The 22,055-nt window shown below is 44.0% G+C and overlaps 2 protein-coding genes and 1 long non-coding RNA gene across 9 annotated transcripts in view; all 3 read right to left on the reverse strand.

Annotated features, from left to right (window-relative positions):
• Positions 1–1,613: 1,613 nt before the first annotated feature.
• On the reverse strand, positions 1,614–13,916 carry LOC127596255 (uncharacterized). The gene is made up of 11 exons (XM_052058529.1): positions 13,757–13,916; positions 13,621–13,648; positions 13,511–13,543; positions 13,274–13,445; positions 12,427–12,530; positions 12,180–12,351; positions 12,000–12,103; positions 2,996–3,176; positions 2,806–2,912; positions 2,525–2,696; positions 1,614–2,044 (listed from the first exon to the last, which is right to left on the reverse strand). Exons 1-11 carry the CDS (start codon positions 13,769–13,771, stop codon positions 1,939–1,941), a joined length of 1,194 nt encoding a protein of 397 aa, XP_051914489.1. The 5' UTR covers positions 13,772–13,916; the 3' UTR covers positions 1,614–1,938.
• A 1,766-nt stretch (positions 13,917–15,682) lies between these two features.
• Positions 15,683–22,055, reverse strand: part of hspg2 (heparan sulfate proteoglycan 2) — an 88,995-nt gene continuing 82,622 nt past the window's right edge. For 6 of the 7 annotated variants that reach the window (XM_052058494.1, XM_052058498.1, XM_052058495.1 and 3 more), the window contains 10 exons: positions 21,681–21,925; positions 21,410–21,581; positions 21,126–21,248; positions 20,798–20,854; positions 19,912–19,987; positions 19,753–19,831; positions 19,128–19,198; positions 18,964–19,047; positions 17,940–18,043; positions 15,683–17,780 (listed from right to left, as the gene is read on the reverse strand). In XM_052058494.1, the coding sequence (XP_051914454.1) occupies positions 17,608–17,780; positions 17,940–18,043; positions 18,964–19,047; positions 19,128–19,198; positions 19,753–19,831; positions 19,912–19,987; positions 20,798–20,854; positions 21,126–21,248; positions 21,410–21,581; positions 21,681–21,925 (1,184 nt within the window). In that variant the 3' untranslated portion in view covers positions 15,683–17,607. The remainder of the gene's footprint in view (positions 17,781–17,939; positions 18,044–18,963; positions 19,048–19,127; positions 19,199–19,752; positions 19,832–19,911; positions 19,988–20,797; positions 20,855–21,125; positions 21,249–21,409; positions 21,582–21,680; positions 21,926–22,055) is intronic. The other variant, XM_052058493.1, reaches the window with a different exon arrangement.
• LOC127596269 (uncharacterized) lies at positions 18,529–18,957 on the reverse strand. Its single transcript, XR_007961426.1, has 2 exons — positions 18,691–18,957; positions 18,529–18,561 (listed from the first exon to the last, which is right to left on the reverse strand). It is a non-coding gene; the product is annotated as an uncharacterized LOC127596269 (long non-coding RNA).

The following is a 22,055-nucleotide window of genomic DNA, read 5'->3' on the forward strand; positions in this document are numbered from 1 at the left end:
AACGCAGCTTGCTTTCATTTATAAATCGCTTTCAGTAACTGCCTTTTTTTATGAAGGAAATATATTCAAAAGCATGACACCCATGTACAAGAAAAGTATATGATGTGATATAAGTTATTAACCAAATCATGATGGAACTTAATTTCAACCTATTAATGGGCTGCCAGAAAAAAGGACAAGTGAGGAGAATTAAGGGATAAAAGTTTACCAAAATATTCATCCTCAATGTTGTAAGAACTCTAAAATGGCGTTGGTCAGGTGGTTAAGTGGTTGTCTCCCAGCTCAAATGTTGTGGGTTCAAGCCTGAGTCCTCGCTTGCATGCATTGCTCCTTGAGAACAACCAGTTGCTCCTGATTCTGCGTGATCGGGTGATGTCAAGAGTGTAGAAATGCTTTGAGTGCCTGGAAAGAGCAAAAGCGCCTTTGCAAGGGAAGGCCCATTGACCTGTTTACTGTACTTTACCACTGCAGAGTCAATGGAGAGCAACGTGCTCTTTTGGATGTTTGTTTTTCAGTGTTCAAAATGTTGATGTTATGTGTTTTATACCATGTAAAAAAAATAAAAAGTTAAAAAATAAAAAATACATAAAGACGTACCTCGGATTGAATGCCTGCATTCTGAAAAAAAACATCTATAGCATTGAATGAAATAATAATAATAATAATAACAATAATAATGATAATGACACTTAGATTCCCTCTTCATTCATCTAGAACTGCTTAAAACAACAAAGCCTATGTAGGAATAGTGGTTACGATTGCGTGACTGTCCGTGTCTTCTATTATGTGTTGCGTTATATGATTTTGGTATTTTATGTTAACTGTTCTGGAAAGAGCTTTGTTACAGCTGCAGCAGTTGTGAAAACTGTAACAAAGATGTTAGATGAATAAAGATGTATTGTATAATAATAATAATAACAATAATCATCATCATCTTCATCATCATCATAAAAGGCATGTGTTGACCAAAATGTGATACAAATAATACTTTTGTATTATTGAAACCACTTTGCCAAAGTGGTTTCAAATAAAGTCCAATGATTCTGATGCGGGTCATTTCTGACCCCTCATAGAAAAGTGTAGAGTCCAGTTGCTCATGCATCTCAGAGTTAATCATAAATCCGTAAATAGTATATAGTGACAAAAGTAACAAGTGATAACAGTACTGGTGAGATCTCCTTTTCTGATGGACAAGTACCGTATTGGGCTTGGAGGAGCTGGTATGCAAGCCCTGTCATCTAGTAGTGAAGAGTGTCCTACTTCTTGAAATTGCACAGCTACAGTAAACATTTTTTATTGTCAAAGATGAATGGAAGGCAACTCCAAATGCCCCATCTCTTCATCTTGGAAATTTGGCTTCCTTTTAGAACTTGATCCTCTCATATTCCTTGAACAAATTTGAATAGTTTTATTATTGCACTGCACTTCAGTCAATAGCAACCCATTACCAAGTTCAATATTAATACAAGCTAATGTGTGCGGTGGTGGTGGTGGCGTTGGGGAGGGGGGTAATTTGTGGCAGTTGAAGCTAATTGATTTCAATAAATTGAACCAAAATAGGCACCGTTTTTTTTTCCTTCCAAACAAGCAGGCAGCCTTAAGCTATATTCTGATAAAATTGCTTTTATTAGATTTATTGAACACTGAAAAAAAGCACGCTCTCCTTCAAAGTATAAGGACTTTTCAAACTTCAAGTGTGCTTGATCTGTTTCACTGATTCCAACATGCATTTACAAGTCTCAGAAGAACTCGATGTGAGTTCCAGACAGCCTTAGGTGTCAAAGAATCACACCGCTTTGGGAAAATTATCGTGTATGATGGACACATTCAATATTTTTGTTCAGAAGAGTGAGGCTTTGAATCATCGCCTAACAATAATCATTAAGAGATGTTGATGTCCTTATGCTCGACGAATACAAAAGATACATGACTGCAGGTTCAGGCGCAGAAGTCCGGTGGGCAGGTGAATCGAACCTTGTAGTCTTCGCATTGTTTCTCGGGCTGCTCATCATTCACACACGCAAAGCCGTGAGTAGCGTCATACCTGTAAAATGCATTTTATTCAAGTAAGAACGAGTTGTGTTTGTAATTCTACGACGCCACTTCTTTGACTTTTCAGCTCAGCTTTTTCAGCACACTTGTGATGGAGCTTACTCATTCATCCACTGATTATCTTATTCTTGCACTTGCATTCTTGCATTATCGTATTCGTGCACATCTCGTAAAGGTGAAAATGTACTTCCGGTAGCAAAAAGATTTAGAATCTTTTTAACATTTGAAAACTTCTGCAACACAAAGTCAGCATTCGCTGGAATGACATGAACAAATATTATAATATTGCTTATGCTACAGCGGTGGTAAGAAGAGAGGCCAGTTCTGTCCTCACACTTGTTGAGAAAAATCCCCATGCCCCATCCTCACCAGTTGATTTATCAAATGACAGATGGATGTCAAATGTTTGACTGTTTTGGTGCAGCAACAGAAGAGAGCAATCGTTTTGGGCATTGTCGTTTGGCCCACTCACGTTTGCAATACATCGCCAGTCTTGTGTGCTGGGATGCCAGTTACTGTCATGGCCTCCACCGCTACAGGCTGAGAGCAGACCCCCGCAGCATTCACCCTTTGCACCTTGTCCAGAGTCTCGTAATCACCGCCGTTGGCGGGATTGTCTACGTTGAACCAGCCAGTCCTGCAAGCTGTCATTGAAAAGGTGAGAGACAAGAATTGCTCAAAAGACCAAAGTGTCAGTTTTTACAAATCTTACGTTACAAAAAAATAGATAGACAAGCATAAACAAAAACTCACTGTGACAGAAATCGGAGGGACACGTCAGCACCACTTTGTAATCCTCGCATTGTTTTGCGTTCTTCTGATTCTCATTGATGCATGCAAACCCAAAAATAACATTGTAGCTGCAATTTAAAAGCATGCCAAAAGCACAAGTCACACCGAGCACAATTTTCTTTTCTAATTGGCATGTGAATGAAGGACTCACAAGAGGAAGCTGTCTCCCGTGTGTTTCGAAGGCAAGCCGTCTTTTGTCCTGGCCTCTATTTGGAGCGGATTCCTGCAGACCTGATTCGGGTAAGCCTTCATCAGCTGATACAAGGCCTCCACATCACCCTCGTCTGATTGGTCAACATCGCTATTGAACCATCGTGTGCGGCACTCCGACACTGAGACGTGGATCAATACATTTCCACATTTAGTACAATTTCTTTGTCAGTTTTGTACTCATTTTAGATTACCTTATTAAAACTTAAATATGGTGCAACAATTATCTGCACCGACTGCACAACTGTCATCGTATTGTACCACTGAGCAGTTTATCTCTGCTCGATGACTATTCACATTGTCACACAGCTGTCATTGGGTAGTACTACTGCTCAATGGTAACCTTACATTATGGAAAGTCATGTCCTTGTTTATTGTAGTTGCTTGTTATTGCAACTACAATAAACAAGTGGTAACAAGCAACTACAATAAACAAGTGGCTAGTGGAGCCATCCATCCATCCATCCATTTTCCAATCCTCTTATCTTAACAAAGTGTTGGGGGCGGGCTGGAGCCTATCCTAGCTGTCTTCGGGTAGTGGGTGGGGCACACCCTGAACTCGTTGCCAGCCAATCGCAGGGCAAACAGAGACGAACAACCATCCACGCTCGCACTCACACCGAGGCACAATTTAGAGTGTTCCATTAACCTGCCGTGCATGTTTTTTTTGTTGTTTGTAATGTGGGAGGAAACCAGAGTACCCGGAGAAATCCCACGTTGGCATGGGGAGATCATGCAAACTCCACACAGGGCAAGCGATGAACCTCCTAATAGTTTATCTCTCTCTCTCTCTTTCTCTCTGTCTCGATATATATATATACATATACCGTATTTTCACGACTATAAGGCGCCATTAAAAGTCTTAAATTTTCTCCAAAATGGACAGGACGCCTTATGGTGCGGAGCGTCCTTTATATGCGCCGAGTTCCAAAATCTGACTGACAGGCGACACGCTGTTTATATAGAGAAAAGGCGGAAGTGACGGCGGCCAGGCATGAAAGAAGTCGGCCAATCAGGGAAGGGTGGGCGTGTATATATACATATATGGAGAGGGAGAGAGAGCGAGAGAGGGAGAGAGAGGACAGACAAGCTAGTCCGCCAATGGTGAAGGGTGGGCGTGTAAGTGGACGCCTCAAGCCAGTACCAACACTTGTATAGAGTGTGGCAATGTGCATTGTTGCAAAACAACTCCGGTTTTGGTTTCTAAGAACCCCTGAAAATAAATTCGACAAAAAGACACGCCTACGAAGCTCAGTTCAAACTTAAAGCCACCGGTTATGCTTTTGGCATGCGTCCCCATTTCACAGCAGCGGTGAAAAAAAAGTCAAGCAAATGAACTCAGAGCTTGCCGTTATTCCCGGAGGCTTGACTAAAGAACTCCAACCGCTGGACATTGGCATCAACCGGGCGTTCAAAGTAAAGTTGCAAACGGCATGGGAACAATGGATGATCGGTGGCAAACAACTTTACAAAGAGTGAGAGGCAGCGCTTGGCGAGTTACGCCACAATACGCAACGAGAGGGAACGCGGCGTTTTTGATGGATTACGGTACTTGCACAATTGTTCAATTCTTTCTACACACACACGCGCTGCCACCATGTTTCGCTCTGTTCTTTACTTTCAAATGTGGGAAAGCTTCACACGAGAGAAATGTTGACTTTGCTGTTGGTACTCCTTCTTTCCGCTCGGCAATGCGTAGCAACTCACACTAGCATGCATTCAATGACAACTGAGATGTGCAGTCCTCTGCTTCTGATAGAGTATGAGGACTTTGATGGATTTCTGGGTGATGATTGATCGAAAAACATGAGAACATTGTACGATGGCTAAATAAAATACACCCAAACTCAGTTCTGCTTTCGTTGCCTTTTTAAAAACGTGTTTTTATCTTATCTGTATGTCTTGGCGTGCTACCGTATGCTTCAAGCTAACGTGGCAGAGTGCGCGCATGCATGCCGTATGTTTAAGCTGGCGTATGTTTTACCACTGTAAAACTGCGCCTATTCGTACGATGCGTCCTGTGTATGTGTAAAATACAGAAATGTCACGCATTACTGAAACTGCGGCCATTAGTACGATGCGTCGAATAGTCGTGAAAATACGGTATATATATATATATATATATATATATATATATATATATATATATATATGGCGGCCCGGTAGTCCAGTGGTTAGCACGTCGGCTTCACAGTGCAGAGGTACCGGGTTCGATTCCAGCTCCGGCCTCCCTGTGTGGAGTTTGCATGTTCTCCCCGGGCCTGCGTGGGTTTTCTCCGGGTGCTCCGGTTTCCTCCCACATTCCAAAAATATGCATGGCAGACTGATTGAACACTCTAAATTGTCCCTAGGTGTGAGTGTGAGCGCGAATGGTTGTTCGTCTATGTGTGCCCTGCGATTGGCTGGCAACCGATTCAGGGTGTCCCCCGCCTACTGCCCGGAGACGGCTGGGATGGGCTCCAGCACCCCCCGCGACCCTAGTGAGGATCAAGCGGTTAGGAAGATGAATGAATGAATGAATTAATATATATATATATATATATATATACAGTATATACATATATATATATATACATACATATACATATACACTGTAAAAAAAAATCCTCATCTCACCCCCCCTCGGGTGGTGTCCGTCCCTCATTCATTCAGCTCGGGTCCTCTACCAGAGGCCAGGAAGCTTGAGGGTTCTGCGCAGTATCCTTGCTGTTCCCAGCACTGCACATTTCTGGACTGAGATGTCCGATGTTGTTCCCGGGATCTGTTGCAACCACTCATCTAGTTTGGGGGTCACTGCCCCGAGTACTCCGACCACCACAGGCACGACTGTCACCTTTACCTTCCAGGCTCTCTCCAGCTCCTCTCTGAGCCCTTGGTATTTCTCGAGTTTCTCGTGTTCCTTCTTTCTGATGTTTCCATCATTTGGGACCGCTACATCCACTACAACGGCTTTCCTCTGCCCTTTATCTATGATCACGATATCTGGTTGGTTCGCCATTACCATCTTGTCAGTCTGGATCTGGAAGTCCCACAGGATCTTCGCTCTGTCATTCTCCACCACCTTCGGAGGTGTTTCCCATTTTGACCTTGGGGTTTCCAGTCCATACTCCACACAGATGTTTCGGGAGACTATGCCAGCCACCTGGTTATGAGTTCCAAAATCTGACTGACAGCCGACACGCTGTTTATATAGAGAAAAGGCGGAAGTGACTGTGGCCGCATGCGGGAAAGAAGTCGGCCAATCAGGGAAGGGTGGGCGTGTATATATACATATGTGGAGAGGGAGAGAGAGAGAGGGAGAGAGAGGACAGGCAAGCTAGTCCGCCAATGGTGAAGGGTGGGCGTGTAAGTGGACGCCTCAAGCCAGTACCAACACTTGTATAGAGTGTGGCAATGTGCATTGTTGCAAAACAACTCTGGTTTTGGTTTCTAAGAACCCCTGGAAATAAATTCGACAAAAAGACACACCTACGAAGCTCAGTTCAAACTTAAAGCCACCGGTTATGCTTTTGGCATGCGTGCCCATCTCACAGCAGCGGTGAAAAAAACAAGTGAAGCAAATGAACTCTGAGCTTGCCGTTATTCCCGGAGGGTTGACTAAAGAACTCCAACCGCTGGACATTGGCATCAACCGGGCGTTCAAAGTAAAGTTGCAAACGGCATGGGAACAATGGATGATCGGTGGCAAACACAACTTTACAAAGAGTGAGAGGCAGCGCTTGGCGAGTTACGCCACAATATGCAACAATGAGAGGGAACGCGGCTTTTTTTGATGGATTACGGTACTTGCGCAATTGTTCAATTCTTTCTACACACACACGCGCTGCCACCATGTTTCGCTCTGTTCTTTACTTTCAAATGTGGGAAAGCTTCACACGAGAGAAATGTTGACTTTGCTGTTGCTGCTCCTTCTTTCCGCTCGGCAATGCGTAGCAACTCACACTAGCATGTGATGCATTCAATGACAACTGAGATGTGCAGTCCTCTGCTTCTGATACAGAGGATGAGGACTTTGATGGATTTCTGGGTGATGATTGATCGATAAACGTGAGAATATTGTACGATGGCTAAATAAAATACACCCGAACTCAGTTCTGCTTTCGTTGCCTTTTTAAAAACGTGTTTTTATCTTATCTGTATGTCTTGGCATGCTACCGTATGCTGCAAGCTAACGTGTTAGAGTGCGCGCATGCATGCCGTATGTTTAAGTTGGCGTATGTTTTACCACTGTAAAACTGCGGCCATTAGTACGATGCGTCCTGTGTATGTGTAAAATACAGAAATGTCACCCATTAATGAGACTGCGGCCATTAGTACGATGCGTCGAAAAGTCGTGAAAATACGGGAGGCTTTCCCTGCCAGCATCTTACACCCTGCAGTTATGTGTTGGATCGTCTCAGGTGCCTCTTTGCAAAACCTACACCTTGGGTCTTGTCTGGTGTGGTATATCTGGGCCTCGATGGCTCTGGTGCTCATGGCCTGCTCCTGAGCAGCCAGGATGAGTGCCTCTGTGCTGTCCTTCAGGCCAGCCCTCTCTAGCCACTGATAGGACTTCTTGAGATCAGCCACTTCAGTTATGGTCCGGTGGTACATCCCGTGTAGGGGCTTGTCCTCCCATGATGGTCTTCCAGCGCCTCCCTCTTCCCTCTTCCAGCGCCTCATCTTCTGTTCCCTATTGTCTGAGACATTCTCTGAGTACGTCATGGAGCTTGGATGTTTCATCCTGGACAGTGGCTCTCACACTCACTAGTCCCCGGCCTCCTTCCTTTCGGCTTGCGTACAGTCTCAGGGTGCTGGATTTGGGATGGAACCCTCCATGCATGGTTAGGAGCTTTCGGGTCCTAACGTCTGTGGTCTGAATCCCTTCCTTTGGCCACCTTATTATTCCTGCAGGGTATCTGATCACTGGCAGGGCATAGCTGTTTATTGCCCGGGTCTTATTCTTGCCATTGAGCTGGCTTCTTAGGACTTGCCTCACCCGCTGGAGGTATTTGGCCGTAGCCGCTTTCCTTGTTGCCAGTTCGAGGTTGCTATTGGCTTGTGGTATACCGAGGTACTTGTAGCTGTCCTCAATGTCTGCTATTGTTCCTTCAGTGAGAGGGACCCCTTCAGTGCGGACTACCTTTCCTCTCTTAGTCACCATCCGACTACATTTCTCAAGCCCGAATGACATACCGATGTCGCTGCTGTAGATCCTGGTTGTGTGGATCAGGGAGTCTATGTACCTTTCGCTCTTAGCATACAGCTTTATGTCATCCATGTAGAGGAGGTGACTGATTGTAGCTCCATTTCTGAGGCGGTATCCATAGCCTGTCTTGGTGATTACTTGGCTTAGGGCAGGGGTGCTCAAACTTTTTGGATCAAAGATCTACTTTTCGATCAACTAACCTCCCGGGATCTACCCTTACCGGCACGCCACGCACACACACACACACACACACGCCCTGATGAGAAACAGCCTGAAACTGAGGCATGCGATGCACTTTTGCAGCCTGTTAACTATCGTAGCTCACACGTACCGTTTTAAAGTGCTTCCCTGGGCCCTCCTAGATTCCTATTGATTCCTATTCTATGCTCATGCCCTCGGTGAATTGTACACGAAGCAAACTCTGAATGAGAATAATGACGATAAAAGATAAAGTACAACCGTTCTGATCACAAGCTGCAATTGCAGACTGCTGAGAGCTAACAACTTCCGGTGACATAATCACGCGCCATCGTAAATTTAAGATTTACCTGCTTTATTTTATTTTTAAATATTTTTTGGGTAAAAATGAGACTGATAAGATGATTAGGGTGCAGTGTACATTAACACAAAAAATATATTATTAACATGTACTGTTAGAAGAATCTATGAGCAAAAATGTATCATGTTTAAAGTTTCATTTATTTGGGCACATCGAAGCGTTTGGGTGCATATCCAGCACCCCCAAATGCCTACACACAAAGGCGCCGGCCACCTGGTCGGAGGGCTGTTGAAGTCCACGATTAGCACGTCAATACAGGTGGGCGATCATGGGGGAGAAGGCGAAACTCGGTCACAAAAGGGGAATGAATAATTCGGGAACTGCGGTTGAGCAACAAAAGACGAGTTGAGAACACTCGTCGCGCCCAGACGACATTGACCATCCGCAAAGTCTCCAGCATGCTAATTCGATGTAGACCAGCCAGAAATGGCGCCAATGTACTGGTGGTTCGAGGTTGAAAAACAGGTAAACAATCACTACTGAGGGGCCCGACCGGGGGTGAGGCATGCAAATATTGGGGGCAGTGTTTTTCTTGTATTTTGCATATGTTACAATAAAATGTGGAACTTGCGGAGACGGGACTTTGAGTGTGATCACGGAGCAACAACCGTCGTTCGCTCTCAGAGGTCCGCTCCCACCGATATTGAAGACAATTTTCCTGTGTGCCGAGTCGTTTCTTTAACTTTGTCCGAGAAAATCTCTGACATGTACAAAGACACACAAATAGTTGTTTTTTTTTTTTCTCCTCGACACTCCTCGGATCTACTTGGGACCTGTCTTAGATCTACCGGTAGATTAGGATCTACCTAATGAGCACCCCTGGCTTAGGGGGTTCAGTCCTATGCAGAACAGCAGTGGGGAGAGTGCATCACCTTGGTATATGCCACATTTGATGGACACTTGGGTAAGTGGCTTGCCATTGGCTTCAAGTGTGGTTTTCCACACTTGAAGCCAGGCTCTTAGGGTCCTGTTCACCTAATACAACTCCAATCATTCAGTGATCCATGTATGTGGCATCAAGTCATATGCTTTTTTTGTAATCAATCAAGGCTGTGCACAGGTTGGTACATCGGAACCTGCAGTCTTGTGCGACTGTTCTGTCAACCAGGAGCTGATGTTTGGCTCCTCTGGTATCTCTACGTACCCTTCTGTGTGTCGCCCATGTGTCCACTTATCTTGGCCGCAATGATGCCTGACATGAGCTTCCATGTTGTGGAGAGACAGGTCATTGGCCGATAGTTGGATGGGACTGCACCCTTTTAGGGATCCTTCATGATCAGGATTGTTCGCCCTTCGGTTAGCCATCCTGGGTGAGTCCATTCCCTCAGCAGCTGGTTCATTTGTGCTGCTAGGCGCTCATGGAGTGCTGTGAGTTTCTTTAGCCAGTAGGTGGACTGGTACTGTCCAGTTCTTCATATCTGAGACTCTTTCATGTATGTCTGCCACTGTTATGGTAACTGGGTTCTGTTCAGGGAGGTTGCTGTGCTCCTCTCTCAGGGTCACCAGCCATTGTGCACTGTTGTTATGTGCAACCTCCTTCTCCCATATGCCTTTCCAGTACCTTTCAGTTTCCAGTCTTGGTGGGTCAGCTCTGTTGTTAGGACCCTGCCACTGAGCGTACACTTTCGCAGGTTGTGTTGCGAACAGCCTGTTTATTCGTCTGGCCTCATTCTTTTTCGTGTACCGCTTTAGGCGGCTGGACAAGGCTTGGAGCCTTTGTTTGGCAGTTTTGAGTGCATCTGGATGTACCTCTCGGGTATCGGTCTTTTCATCACACATCTCTGGGCCTCCGTCAATTGACTCACATCTTTCCGAGCCGCCTTGATCTTAGCCTCCATCCATGGTGGGTAACGTATCTCACGGCTTCCATGGTTGCTCTTATAGCCAAGCATCTCAAGGACCACTGATGCTGAAGCGTATATCAGCTCATTGGTTTCCGTGATCGTTACGGTAGGAATCGTCCTCAGTGCTGCATTCACACTTTCCATGAGACTTTCAGGTGGTACTTCACATAGCCGTTGTAATCGGTTTCTAGGTTGCCCAGCTTTCATTCTCGCCATAATCTTAGCTTTCAGGTCAGTTGCTGCCTCTCTCAGCATTTCATTCATTGGGGCTGGCCTCCTAATCTCATCATCTGCATTCATTGGGGCCTGCCTCCCAATCTCTGGTATGACCTCCTCCTCTGATCTGGCAGCCTGGGGCCCTTCACCAGGGAACCTGCGTTATCCCTCATCAATCTCAAGTTGTGACAGCCGTTTTTGGATTTTGGAACACTGAGCTCCTTGTTGTTTCGTGGTAAACCGTGACTGTGGGTTTCGAAGTAACCAGTTAGCCCACATTCTCTGCATGTAACCCCTCTGACTAGGGTTGCTTGAGTAGTAGCATTCCAACATAGCCATGTTATCGCATCTCGCCCATCTCCGCTTTGTTCCAGTAGCCCATTTTTCATCAAGGTACTCTGGTTCCCCAGCACCTGACGCAGACGTCTGAGCCGGTCATTCATGAGCATGTCATTCATTTTATTGTCTCTCATCATTGTATGAGGTAGGCATTAGCGTGAAGGATCTTGCCCAAGGACCCACACTGGATGGTGTTATGTGCTCATTTTTTGCCCCAAGCAAACCACATTTGAACCACCGTCTCCCGTATGCCAAACCGATACCTTACCAACTGAGCTATCCAGCCGCTCTGTATGTATGTATATATGTATATATATATATATGTATATATATATATATATATATACATATATATATATATATATATATGACCGATTCAATGACCGATTGAAGTTTCCGCGGTAAATTGATTAGAGTTTACAACAATTTGTCACGCATCCGTCCAACCATTTTTAACACCGTTTATCCTGTTTCGGATGTCTTGACTCTATCACAACTGATATCTGGAGGAAGGTAGACCACACCCCGAAATGGTCGCCATTCAGTCGCTGTGCACACATTGAGACAAACAACTATCCACACCCTGTCACCGAGTGGGAACCAATCCCACGCTGCCCGCAAACAAGTCAGGCGACTGTACCAAGACATCAGTGACATGTCATACATCCAAACTCACATTTCATCGCCAAACAAGAGTTTGATTGATTTGAGATAACATGCGATATCAGAATGTTACGATCGAGGACTGATTGTGAGGCTGCATGTGGCGTCCATTTTTGCGAAAAGAACCATGACTTACCTTGACAGAACTCTTCGGGACACGTGAACCTGACCTTGTAGTCTTCACAGCTCTTGTCAATCTGATCTGCATTCCAACATGCAAACCCATGTGTAGGATCCAGGCTGTAAACAAAACGACTGTCAATCGCGGATTGTGTCACCGATGTCCTGACGCTGAATTTCCTGAACATGATCTCACTTTAAGAATGTCTCTGGAGTACTGGAGGCAGAGCCAACAGAAACGACCTGGGCTTGGATGGCTATCGGCTGGGGGCATATCTCTCCGGGGTACTTGAGTTGCAGATCACCGAGGAGCTCAAAATCTCCATGTCCTTCGGGGTCATCCAGGTCAAACCAGCCCGTCTGGCACGCTATGGGAATCACATCCGCAAAAAACCCTCAAACTGAAGAATGACGTCATTACGTTTGTGTTTTTGTTCACAAACCTGAACAGAAATCTCCAGTACAGGTGAACTTGACCTTGTAATCATCACATAGACTCCAGGCTTGCTCTCTGTTGAGGCACAAAAGGCCCTCGGACGCATTGTGGCTAAAAACATGATTTAAATCACGTATTAAAAGTCGCTTTCCGTCTTTGGTGTTCCCCAACCATGCATAAGAGTTGCACATATCTGCAACACTTTGCGCTGAGCAGTTGGTTTCAAATGTGCTCGAGAAATGCAGTAAATTAGAATTGAAGATTGGAATCACACACACACACACACACACACACACCATGTCGTCTATTCTCCCAAAGTGAACAAGTAGGCAAACTTTCACATGGTTTGCCATGTGAATGTCATCCATACCAAAGTAACATTGATTTGCATCAAAAAAATGAACATCTTTTGGACATCATCAAATAAAACCTGAAAGAAAGCAAATTCTTTCTTCTTTTCCTTTCGGCGAGCATCACAAAATAGCTTTCAAATGACACTTTCAGAGAGAGAGTGCTGTACATCTAAAAATAGGTTTTGTATGTTATTATTCCACTCTATTCTATTGTAGTGTTTTTCTCTCTCCTCTTCACTATTGTTTTCTGCGTACATCAAGAATATCGAGGCGCTGAAAGCAAACTGCCAGGTTTCCTGGTCTGTCTCTCCCTGTTGGTCATTGTTTATGTCCCTCTGGATGGGTTGCAACCGGGATACGTAAATTCCCGTGTTTGACATTCTTGGCCAATAAATCTGATTCTGATCCCGTGTCCACTAAAAGTCACTGTGGACCATTTTAAGTTTCATGTGGCTAGTTCACAAAAGGAAATGTAAAAAAATAAAATAAAAACGACCATACGTGTGGAAGATGTTCCACGTGTGCTGAGACTTGATCCCGGCAACTGTCTGAGCCTCCATGCCCACTGGCTCAGAGCAGATCATGGCCCCATGTTTGCTTCTCAGGTCAGTCAAGAGCTCCGAGTCACCTTCTCTCGAAACATCTCCATCGTCAAACCAGGCAGTCTGACACGCTGGGGGAAACGAACTACTAATTATTTCTAGGATAAATAACTTACAAAATGGACACGAGACTTACTTTCAAGTGCATGAATGGCAGATAAGTGCAGGTCTGGAGGAAGACAATGGTTGTATATTCATCAACATTTATAATATATAGCAACGTACGAGGGTCTTTCGTTTTATTACCTGAGATAAAGAAGCAAAATGCAATGCTCTTCACAACAACAGATGAAACAATAAAAAAAAAAAAACAGTTTGATTTGCAAGTGAATAGAATGAACATTCACAACAGTAAAAAAAAATAAAAATCTAATGGACTTACCTGAAAGAAAATCATGACCGCATACCATCTGATTTTTAGGAGTGAATGATCGTTAGATTATGACATAAATTGACATGAAATACTCTTTTTGGAGTTTGCTCAGAAGCTTCATGTGCCAAAATGAGACTGAATGCAACATTCACGATAGATAATCACATCATCTAGATTCCTCATTTGACCAATGGACTTGCTCCGCTGGGATTTTGTTGGAGGGTGGGCGCTGTTTTTTTTTTCTTTCCTTACTTCCCACAAAGGAAGAAAGAAATGCAACACCTTGTCTCATAATGACAACCACTAGTGGGTGACGTGTGGTGGATCTTCAGGCGGGGATCGTCTTCATTTCATATTCCGCTTCCATTAGAATTGACTGAAATGCAGATCCCATTTCTTAACAGAGCTCACAAAGATCGCCGGTCACAAAGGCATGAGGTACCACCCAGTATTCAGCCTGTACCGAAGAAAGGTCTGGATATGATATGAACATACTTCAGCTCATGCCTTAATGGAGTATTCAGGTTGATTATCTGGATCATTTTTTAAAATAGTTTGAATTCTGACCTAAAAGGTTACATTGTGAGGCAGTTGGATTGTTGTGGTTTCAGTTGTCTGATAATACTGTAAAAACAAAAAAAACAAATCAAAAACACAACTTGTACTGTACTTTATGGGTGGGTGCTAAAAAAGTAATTTGAGTCGTAACAACTTTACATGAATGACAATGTTAGTTAGCTCAACAAAGCAAGCAAGTTGTTTGCTCCAAAACAATTTGCTAACTTGTTTGTTCCCTTAAAAAGGGGAACAAATCTCAGGACAGTTACTTCAATAAACATTTATTTCTTTGTTGAAAGAATGCGGGAAAGCCACTTTCTGTATTAGCAAAATTTTAAACATTTGGTTCAACTGTCCAACCTAAAATTTTGTCAAAGGTTGATGCCTTGAAATTTTCAGTTGACCCAACTTACTGTATTTTTTTTATAGTGTGTAAATTCTGATATCTTTGTTGTGAAATGTGGGAAAACCAACTTTCACAAAAGCAAAATTAGAGCATTTAGTTAAACTTCCCAACTTACAAACGTATTGTTTTTTTGCCTGCAAAATTTGAGTTGATCCAACTATTTTGTTTTTCTTTAAACAGTGCGGTCATATGGCATTTATGGTTCCAGTAGACTCGTCTCCACACTTGAGACGGGGATGTCCGACACGTAAAGCGGCCAAAGCTATGTGTCATGTCCATGGAAATCCTCTCCATTGTTTTGAATCTGTCCATGCACCTTCAGGTGTGGCTGGATGTGAAAGAGAATGTTTGGCCACATTCGGTGTCTCCCAATGAGATGGGCCATCAGCTCCCGTATCATAAAAATTCTCAATCGGCATCGCTGGTTCCTGGAGGATGGTCGGCAAGCGTTTTCTACTCGTGGGTGTCTTCTTGAGTTTGAAAACAAAGCCTCTCAAAAGATACGTCTTGTCGTCACGTGGCGCAGATTTGTTGTCATTGGAGATGACCACCAATGGATTTGGGGAGGGATTGTGGTCCCCACTAATTCTCTTATGTAAGTGCCTCTTGATCATCACATTGTTGGCAAAAAACTTTTCACTTTCAGCGAAAGTTGAGCTGCTATTCTTAACTGTACTTCACTTAGGGCTCAGTCTGGCTTCTTCATTCGGGAGGCGAACCTGTGGTTGTTCAGTGTTATTAACAATGCAAGACAATGATGTTTGTAAAAAGAGTGAAATGAATTGGGTGTAACCTGAAATCCAACGCTGAATCCCACTTCCGAATATGCTTGGGGATAATATTGCCACTTTCCCAGTATCACTCGCACGTGACCTCAATCATGCGGGAGCGAGGGTTGGATGTCGGCAGAATGCATTGAGGAAAAATGTAGCAACATCCAGGCGACAAAATAAAGCCCACAATATCACAAATAGCACATGAATTTTGTTTTTTATTTAAGAAACACAAAGGTTAGGTGCACGTCGCTTCGCTGAGTCATCGGGTTGTCGTGACATAAACAATATATTGTGAAGTAAAATTTGATCACTTGAGCCAATGCATTGAAAGTTGAGAAAAAAAACCCCATCCTGACTAAAAGTGCACCTTTTATAAAGAGCTCAAATCAAAGACCAATGCTGGGTTTCAAAAAACAAATACATCTCGCATGACAATGCTTCCAATTAGCAACAGTGTAAATACTGTATGAAAATCCAGTTTCAGAACCTAGCTTGATATCGTCCTAACTGGACCTCAGCCTGGACTCTATGCCCACATCACATATTCACATTCTAAAAAGACACGATGGCAATTTGCTGCAATTTTAAAACCAAAGTTTGTAGCCTGAACTTTTCTGGGAGGAAATTGGGGGATGTGCTCAACCTTGAGGGAGATATGCAGGCAACGCGTGACACCCAGAGGAGGGAAAAAAAATGCTCTAAATCTATAGAGTGAAAGGAGGCAAAGACTTGAAGAATAAATAAGAATGAAGCAGCACTAACTTACAAGATGGTGCTGGTGCTCATATAAACACTTTAAGCCCTCCCCCAAAAAAGAATTGTGTTGTATTTAAAAAAAAAGAAAATAAAGGGGCGAGGGGGCGCATTCCTGATCGGAAGCACACAAGTTCCAAAAAACAGGCTGACATTTGCCACCGAAGGTTCCGTTTGACTAAAGCATCACAAGAACAAAACATTTCAATGCACCTTTGGGATAACAGGCACGCACCGTTGACTGACTCAAGTGGCCTTCATAAGCTACACAGATCATATGAAACTCAATTTTTGAGATCTACTCAATCAAACAAGGCTGTGGTGTCAAAAACATACAATCATTTCATTGTGAAAGCAAAAAGCACACCCTAAAGTAAATATAAGTGGAAACCATTGTCCTTCTGAAATGTTTTAACCAATTTAAAATCAGTCAATCTACTTTATTTGGTTTGTTGCAAAAACCAAGCCATCTTGTGTCAGATAACATCATTTTACTTGACGGTCACCATTACCAAATAATGCTAAATCATCGCTAGCATTTATGAATCTTATTGACCTTAAAAAAAAAAATAAAATAAAATGTAACCATGACTACAGCCTCTGCTGTATGCTAGTGTCTGACGTCATTTAGCACCAAGCCTTCTTTTTCGCATTGAAGGAAAAAAAAAAGAAGCCAAACAGACAGAGACAACACATGTGCTCCAAAGCTAATGTCAAAGCGCGACCATTTTTTTTGTTGCTGATGACCTGAGTTGTGTCGTGAAACTGCATGCGGCTGTACGTGCTCCGAGCGCCTGCTCTGTCCCCACAGCAAACAAACGCACTCATGCCAAACACCAGCGGCAAAAGGAAATCTTTGCCATCAGCAAGTCATTGGAGTACAATGGTGAAAACCTCTGGAGAAGCAGTGTTAGATGCCAGAACCATTTCTAGGAAGTGCAGTTACGGTTAGTTTGCAAGTTCCCCTCCCCTCGCCAATATTGTAAATATTCATATGCATATAAATAGAAATTCAGTGCTGTAAAAACCTCTTCAACTCCATAGGATCTGATTTTTCAGGGCTAATACTACTGCTCAAAGTATGTAAACTGCATGTTATCCTTCTTCCAGACTTAAAAAAAGAACAAGGAAGAGTAGAAATGTTTTTAATGTTTTTCTGATTTGTTGTGGTTTCCACACCAAGATCTTGCCGCAATGTCTGATTTTTGGTAGTAGCTGAGCACCAAGTTTGTGTAAGGTTCTACGTGCGTCAGTCTCTCTGTGCGAGTGTGTCGATAACAATCACTCCACGGTCTTGATGTGTGTTTTGTGTACTGCGTGTGAGTATTTGGGAGTTTGTTTTTGCACGCGTGTGTTGTGTACGTGGTCTACGACGTGCACGGCTGCACGTTGACACTGTGAGCTGCGTGGCCTTGCAGATCGATGGTCCGGACCTGCTGACCTTCTCGCCGGGTGTTCATCAGGGACAGGTTCCTCACGCACCCTGTCATTCCAGAGGAGAACTTCCCTCCTGTCATGGCTGCCATGTCTGGAGCTCCGCCTGTCACACAACCATACATGCTCACTAACCGCCCAAGACTGTCCCCTTGGAGCGACTTTTGAGATTTTGGATTTCACATTTTGTGGGGTGGAATGTAGCGCACACGATGGAGAGGGGGGCTTTACTGTAATTGTGGAGGTCACCATGAAGTCCACTCACCAAGGTAAAGCGGGCCTTTTGTATTGACCATAATGCTTTTTCCCTTGGACTGTCCATGGAGCGCAGCTCCTCCATCGATTTGGATGTAGCCATCTTTTCCAGTCCTGCAAGAAAACCAACACCATTTTTGAATTACCGTACCATTTTCTACCGCTTATCCGGGATCGGGGTGCAAAGACAGCAGCTTTAGCAGGGAAGCCCACACTTCCCTCCCCCCGCCGTGTTTTGCAACTCTTCCGGAGGGATCCCAAAGCGTTTCTAGGTCATCTCTGGGGCCACCTTCTGGCAGGACAACCACGAAACACTTCACCAGGGAGGCATCCCGGAGGCATCCTAATCAGATGCCTCCCACGCCCAGGTTTTTGCTTGAGTGACTGCAGAAGCTGCGTTCCGCTAAACCAGCTGGTAGGTCCGGCTGCCTCTGGCATCCCAGGCGCCAAAAAGGCCCTGTAGGACTCTTTCTTCAGATTGACAGCATCCCTTACTGCCGGTGTCCACCAGCAGGTTTGGGGATTGCCACCACGACTACAATTTGTATTGTCCGTGCATATTCGCAATTATGCCTTGAAAAAACTTTTTTCAAGGTACCGGTACATGTCCAAGGATGATTTTTGTCTCTTTTCTGTAACTGCACTAAAACTTGTCTTTGTTGGATAGGTCTTTTTTGTGATGAAGGGATGTATAAATAAATTTGACCAGACTTTTTTTCGTAGCTATTGTCCTGTTTTCGCTTTAGTCGCCTTACACAGACTTGATTTTTATGTGATTTAACGTATTATTTTCATCTAGCTTTATGCTTCCACTGTACTTCATTTCAGACTGCAGTTGGTTTTGAATGTCATCGTGGTGTCCTTTGAAAAACATTACACAATACAATTCTATACAACTTCATTTATACAATGCATTTCACAACAGCTGCAGCTGTGACAGTTTGCAGTTGTTTCAATATTTTACGTGACATTTTGAAAATATACCAAAGTTACAAATTGTGCACATGCTGACGGCAAAAAGAAACACAATCTACCTGACTGCTTTAACTTTATGCCATTTGCCGTCATTGATGGACTGTCGTGACATGATCTCGGCCTCTCCACTGCCCAACTGGTAACTGGAGATCGATAAATCATCAGAAAGGCTTCAAGTCAAAGCAAAACAGTCAAGTATATTTACAGAACTGCAAGGCCGAACCTGAACATGGGGTATCCATTGCGAATTCCGAGAGCGATAAAGTCCTTGCCTCTGCCGTGTTCGCCATGTTCCTGCAGGTCAGTTGTTTACGTGAGTGTTTTAAGAGAAGAGGACAACAAGCTGTGTTTTTATCAGAGCATACAATTGCAACATTAATCTCTCATACAAAAATTGTACGAGAGTCATTGTCATTGTTGACATGCAAAGATGGCTGTCACTTCCAAACCATGTGGCGATGTGCACATATGATTAGTGTGGAAACAGCCAAACGTGTTGACTCATAAGTGTCTCGTATTGGAGTGGATACCTTTTTACTAGCATGCATCTTTCGCATATTGAGTGTGCCATTGGTTTCCTGGAGGAAATGGAAGGGAGGTTAGAGAAGCAACATGCATTTATATAGCCAGAGCATGCCCACAGATGGCCCAGTCAAGAACCAGAACGAGCCTGTGCAAATGTTTGGCAACCAGTGAGATGAATGCAAAAAGCAGCGCTGCATTATGGTTGACATTCAAGTGACAATCATGGCGTTAGATGTTACATGAACTTCAGCCTCCTCGGAGCCAGTTCTATACACATGATGTGATGGAATAAGGAGCGGACGAAATCTAAGATGAGGACTTACGACTCCCTGCCACAGGATCAGACCCTCGGAGGAGAGGGTATTGATCTCAAATTCAATCGTCTCCGGCGCGTCATGTGCACTACAGGATAAAAATATGTCATGATAATTATTAGATGTACAACAAACATGAGAGCAAACAACTTTAAACTAACGTATTACCGTCTCTGTAAAATGGATTTCTGAAGGGCAATATATCCATCGTTGTCAAAATGAGCTGCATACTGATAGGGGGAATCTGCGTGCGATCGGAACAAAAAACACAAATCAATATAGCGTTGAAGTAACAGGCAAGCTTCTCATCCGCATTGTTATGGCGCCCTCCAGTGGAAAATATTTTCAGACCTGGTGAGACAGGCTGCGTTAGACAGTAAAAGACTGTGAAAAGTAGCACACTTGATTTAGTGGTAGAGAATATTTGTCGCATTTGGAACAACAAGTTATGAATCAATAAAATACATTTGCGTGTCATTAGTTCCCTTTAAAATATACTCGACCTGATCAACGGAGGCGGGATCTGCCCCGTGTGATCAAACTATTTGTAAATGACGACAAAGCTCTGCAGTCTATTTCGATGACGTTGCATCACATCACATTATTTTACACTTTCCATCACCCACCACCAAGAATTGTGACTCCATGCAGAAAATAAAACACTCAGCAATGAGTACATTACAAGTCATTCAAACACCAGCCCGTGCTTTCAGTTGTTAAATGAAGTGCAGACATGGAGGACATTCAACGTTTGGATTTGAACAGTTATTTAGTCTTCATCAGCATGCATAAAAAAAAGTCGTGAGTGATCATCTCATATGAACGGACATGACGAAATGAAGAATTAAGGGAATTCCAGTTTGTGAAATTGAAAATCCGCACGTCCTCGCAGCGCTTAGCACGGATTCTCGCTTCCCAGCTTTCCAATGTGAGTCCCAGGTGGAGTGCAGGGACATGTTTGGTATGTCTTAGGAGGTTATGGGGCCCCTCGACCTCAGACGGTTCCCTGTTAGTCACGGTCAGATCAGTCAGACTCAATGTTCGCATACTGTACCATTAGCTTCGCTAGCCGCTGAATTCCACCCGGCCTTAGGGAAGCGGGAGACGCGGCCTGTGAGTGCAGGATATACACGTACGTATATAGAGATAGGGTATATACAGCCATGAGATTGTAGTGGGTCAGAAAATGTGAATCACTGAGGGGGATAACTCCCAGCATGCTCTACAATACCAAGGAGAGCCACCATTGCGTCATACTGGTGAACAATCACGATGTATTCTTTGTCAAACGTGTGCCGTGATAAATCAACAAAAGAACTAAACCATGGTAATGTTTTTGTTTTTCGCCTCACAGCGAGAGTACCAACCCAGTAAACACTTACTTTCTTCACAATTGAGGCCTGTGAATTCCGAGCGGCACACACAGCGTCCGTTAACACAGCTGCCGCCATTTTGGCACTGAGAGTCACTCAGGCACACGTCTTTCAGGATCTCGCAACGCTCACCTGCAGGGTCAGCCCACCATTGCGGGTGAAAGAACAAATATGAGCAAATGATCACAAGCAGTAGATTGTGTGCAAAAAAAGTAAACATCAAGACGCACACATGAGAATGGAAATTCCAGTAGGTAAATGATTTGGCAGACAGCTCATTTGTTCGCACAAACCTTCAAATCCATCTCTACAGAGGCACTGGTACTCATACTCAGCATTGGACATGCAGTGGCCTCCATTCAAGCAGGGTCGGCGGTCACAAGGGCTTGTATCCACACACTTGCGGATCGCTCTACTCTCTGTAAAGCTGTACGACAGATCCAACTTCTTGTTGTTTATGAAGACCTAAGCAGGAAGTGCGGGAAAAGTGACGTTACAAAATCTGGCAAAAAAAAAAGGCGATACTGCAGCGGCTTCCATTAATTTGGCGTGGAGAGAGCTCACCTCTCCAACACAACCCTCAAACATATGGCTGATATTTGCAGTCTTTGGCAGGATCTCCATGTTGGGGACACCTCCCAGGAACATTGAGGTGTGGATATTGAGGCCCTGGGCTCTCCCGGGAGAAGTCGTCTTGTCTACTGGGCCATGGTCAACTCTGAGGTGACCATCCCGCTTGATCCGCTCAGCCACCACTCTGTGCCATTGGCCCAAAGAGACTGGTTGTGGACTGCGAAGGATGGCCTGGCCTGAAAATCAAGATGGATGCAAAAATTTGGATGGCAACCCATTGGATGAGTCCTTTCAAACACTTGTTTCTACCTTTAAGCTGTAATTAATGCCAACAGTACTGATGGACGGCAGTTTTTTTCAACAGTA

The sequence above is a fragment of the Hippocampus zosterae genome, chromosome 2, assembly GCF_025434085.1.
Source record: "Hippocampus zosterae strain Florida chromosome 2, ASM2543408v3, whole genome shotgun sequence".
NCBI lineage: Eukaryota > Metazoa > Chordata > Actinopteri > Syngnathiformes > Syngnathidae > Hippocampus > Hippocampus zosterae.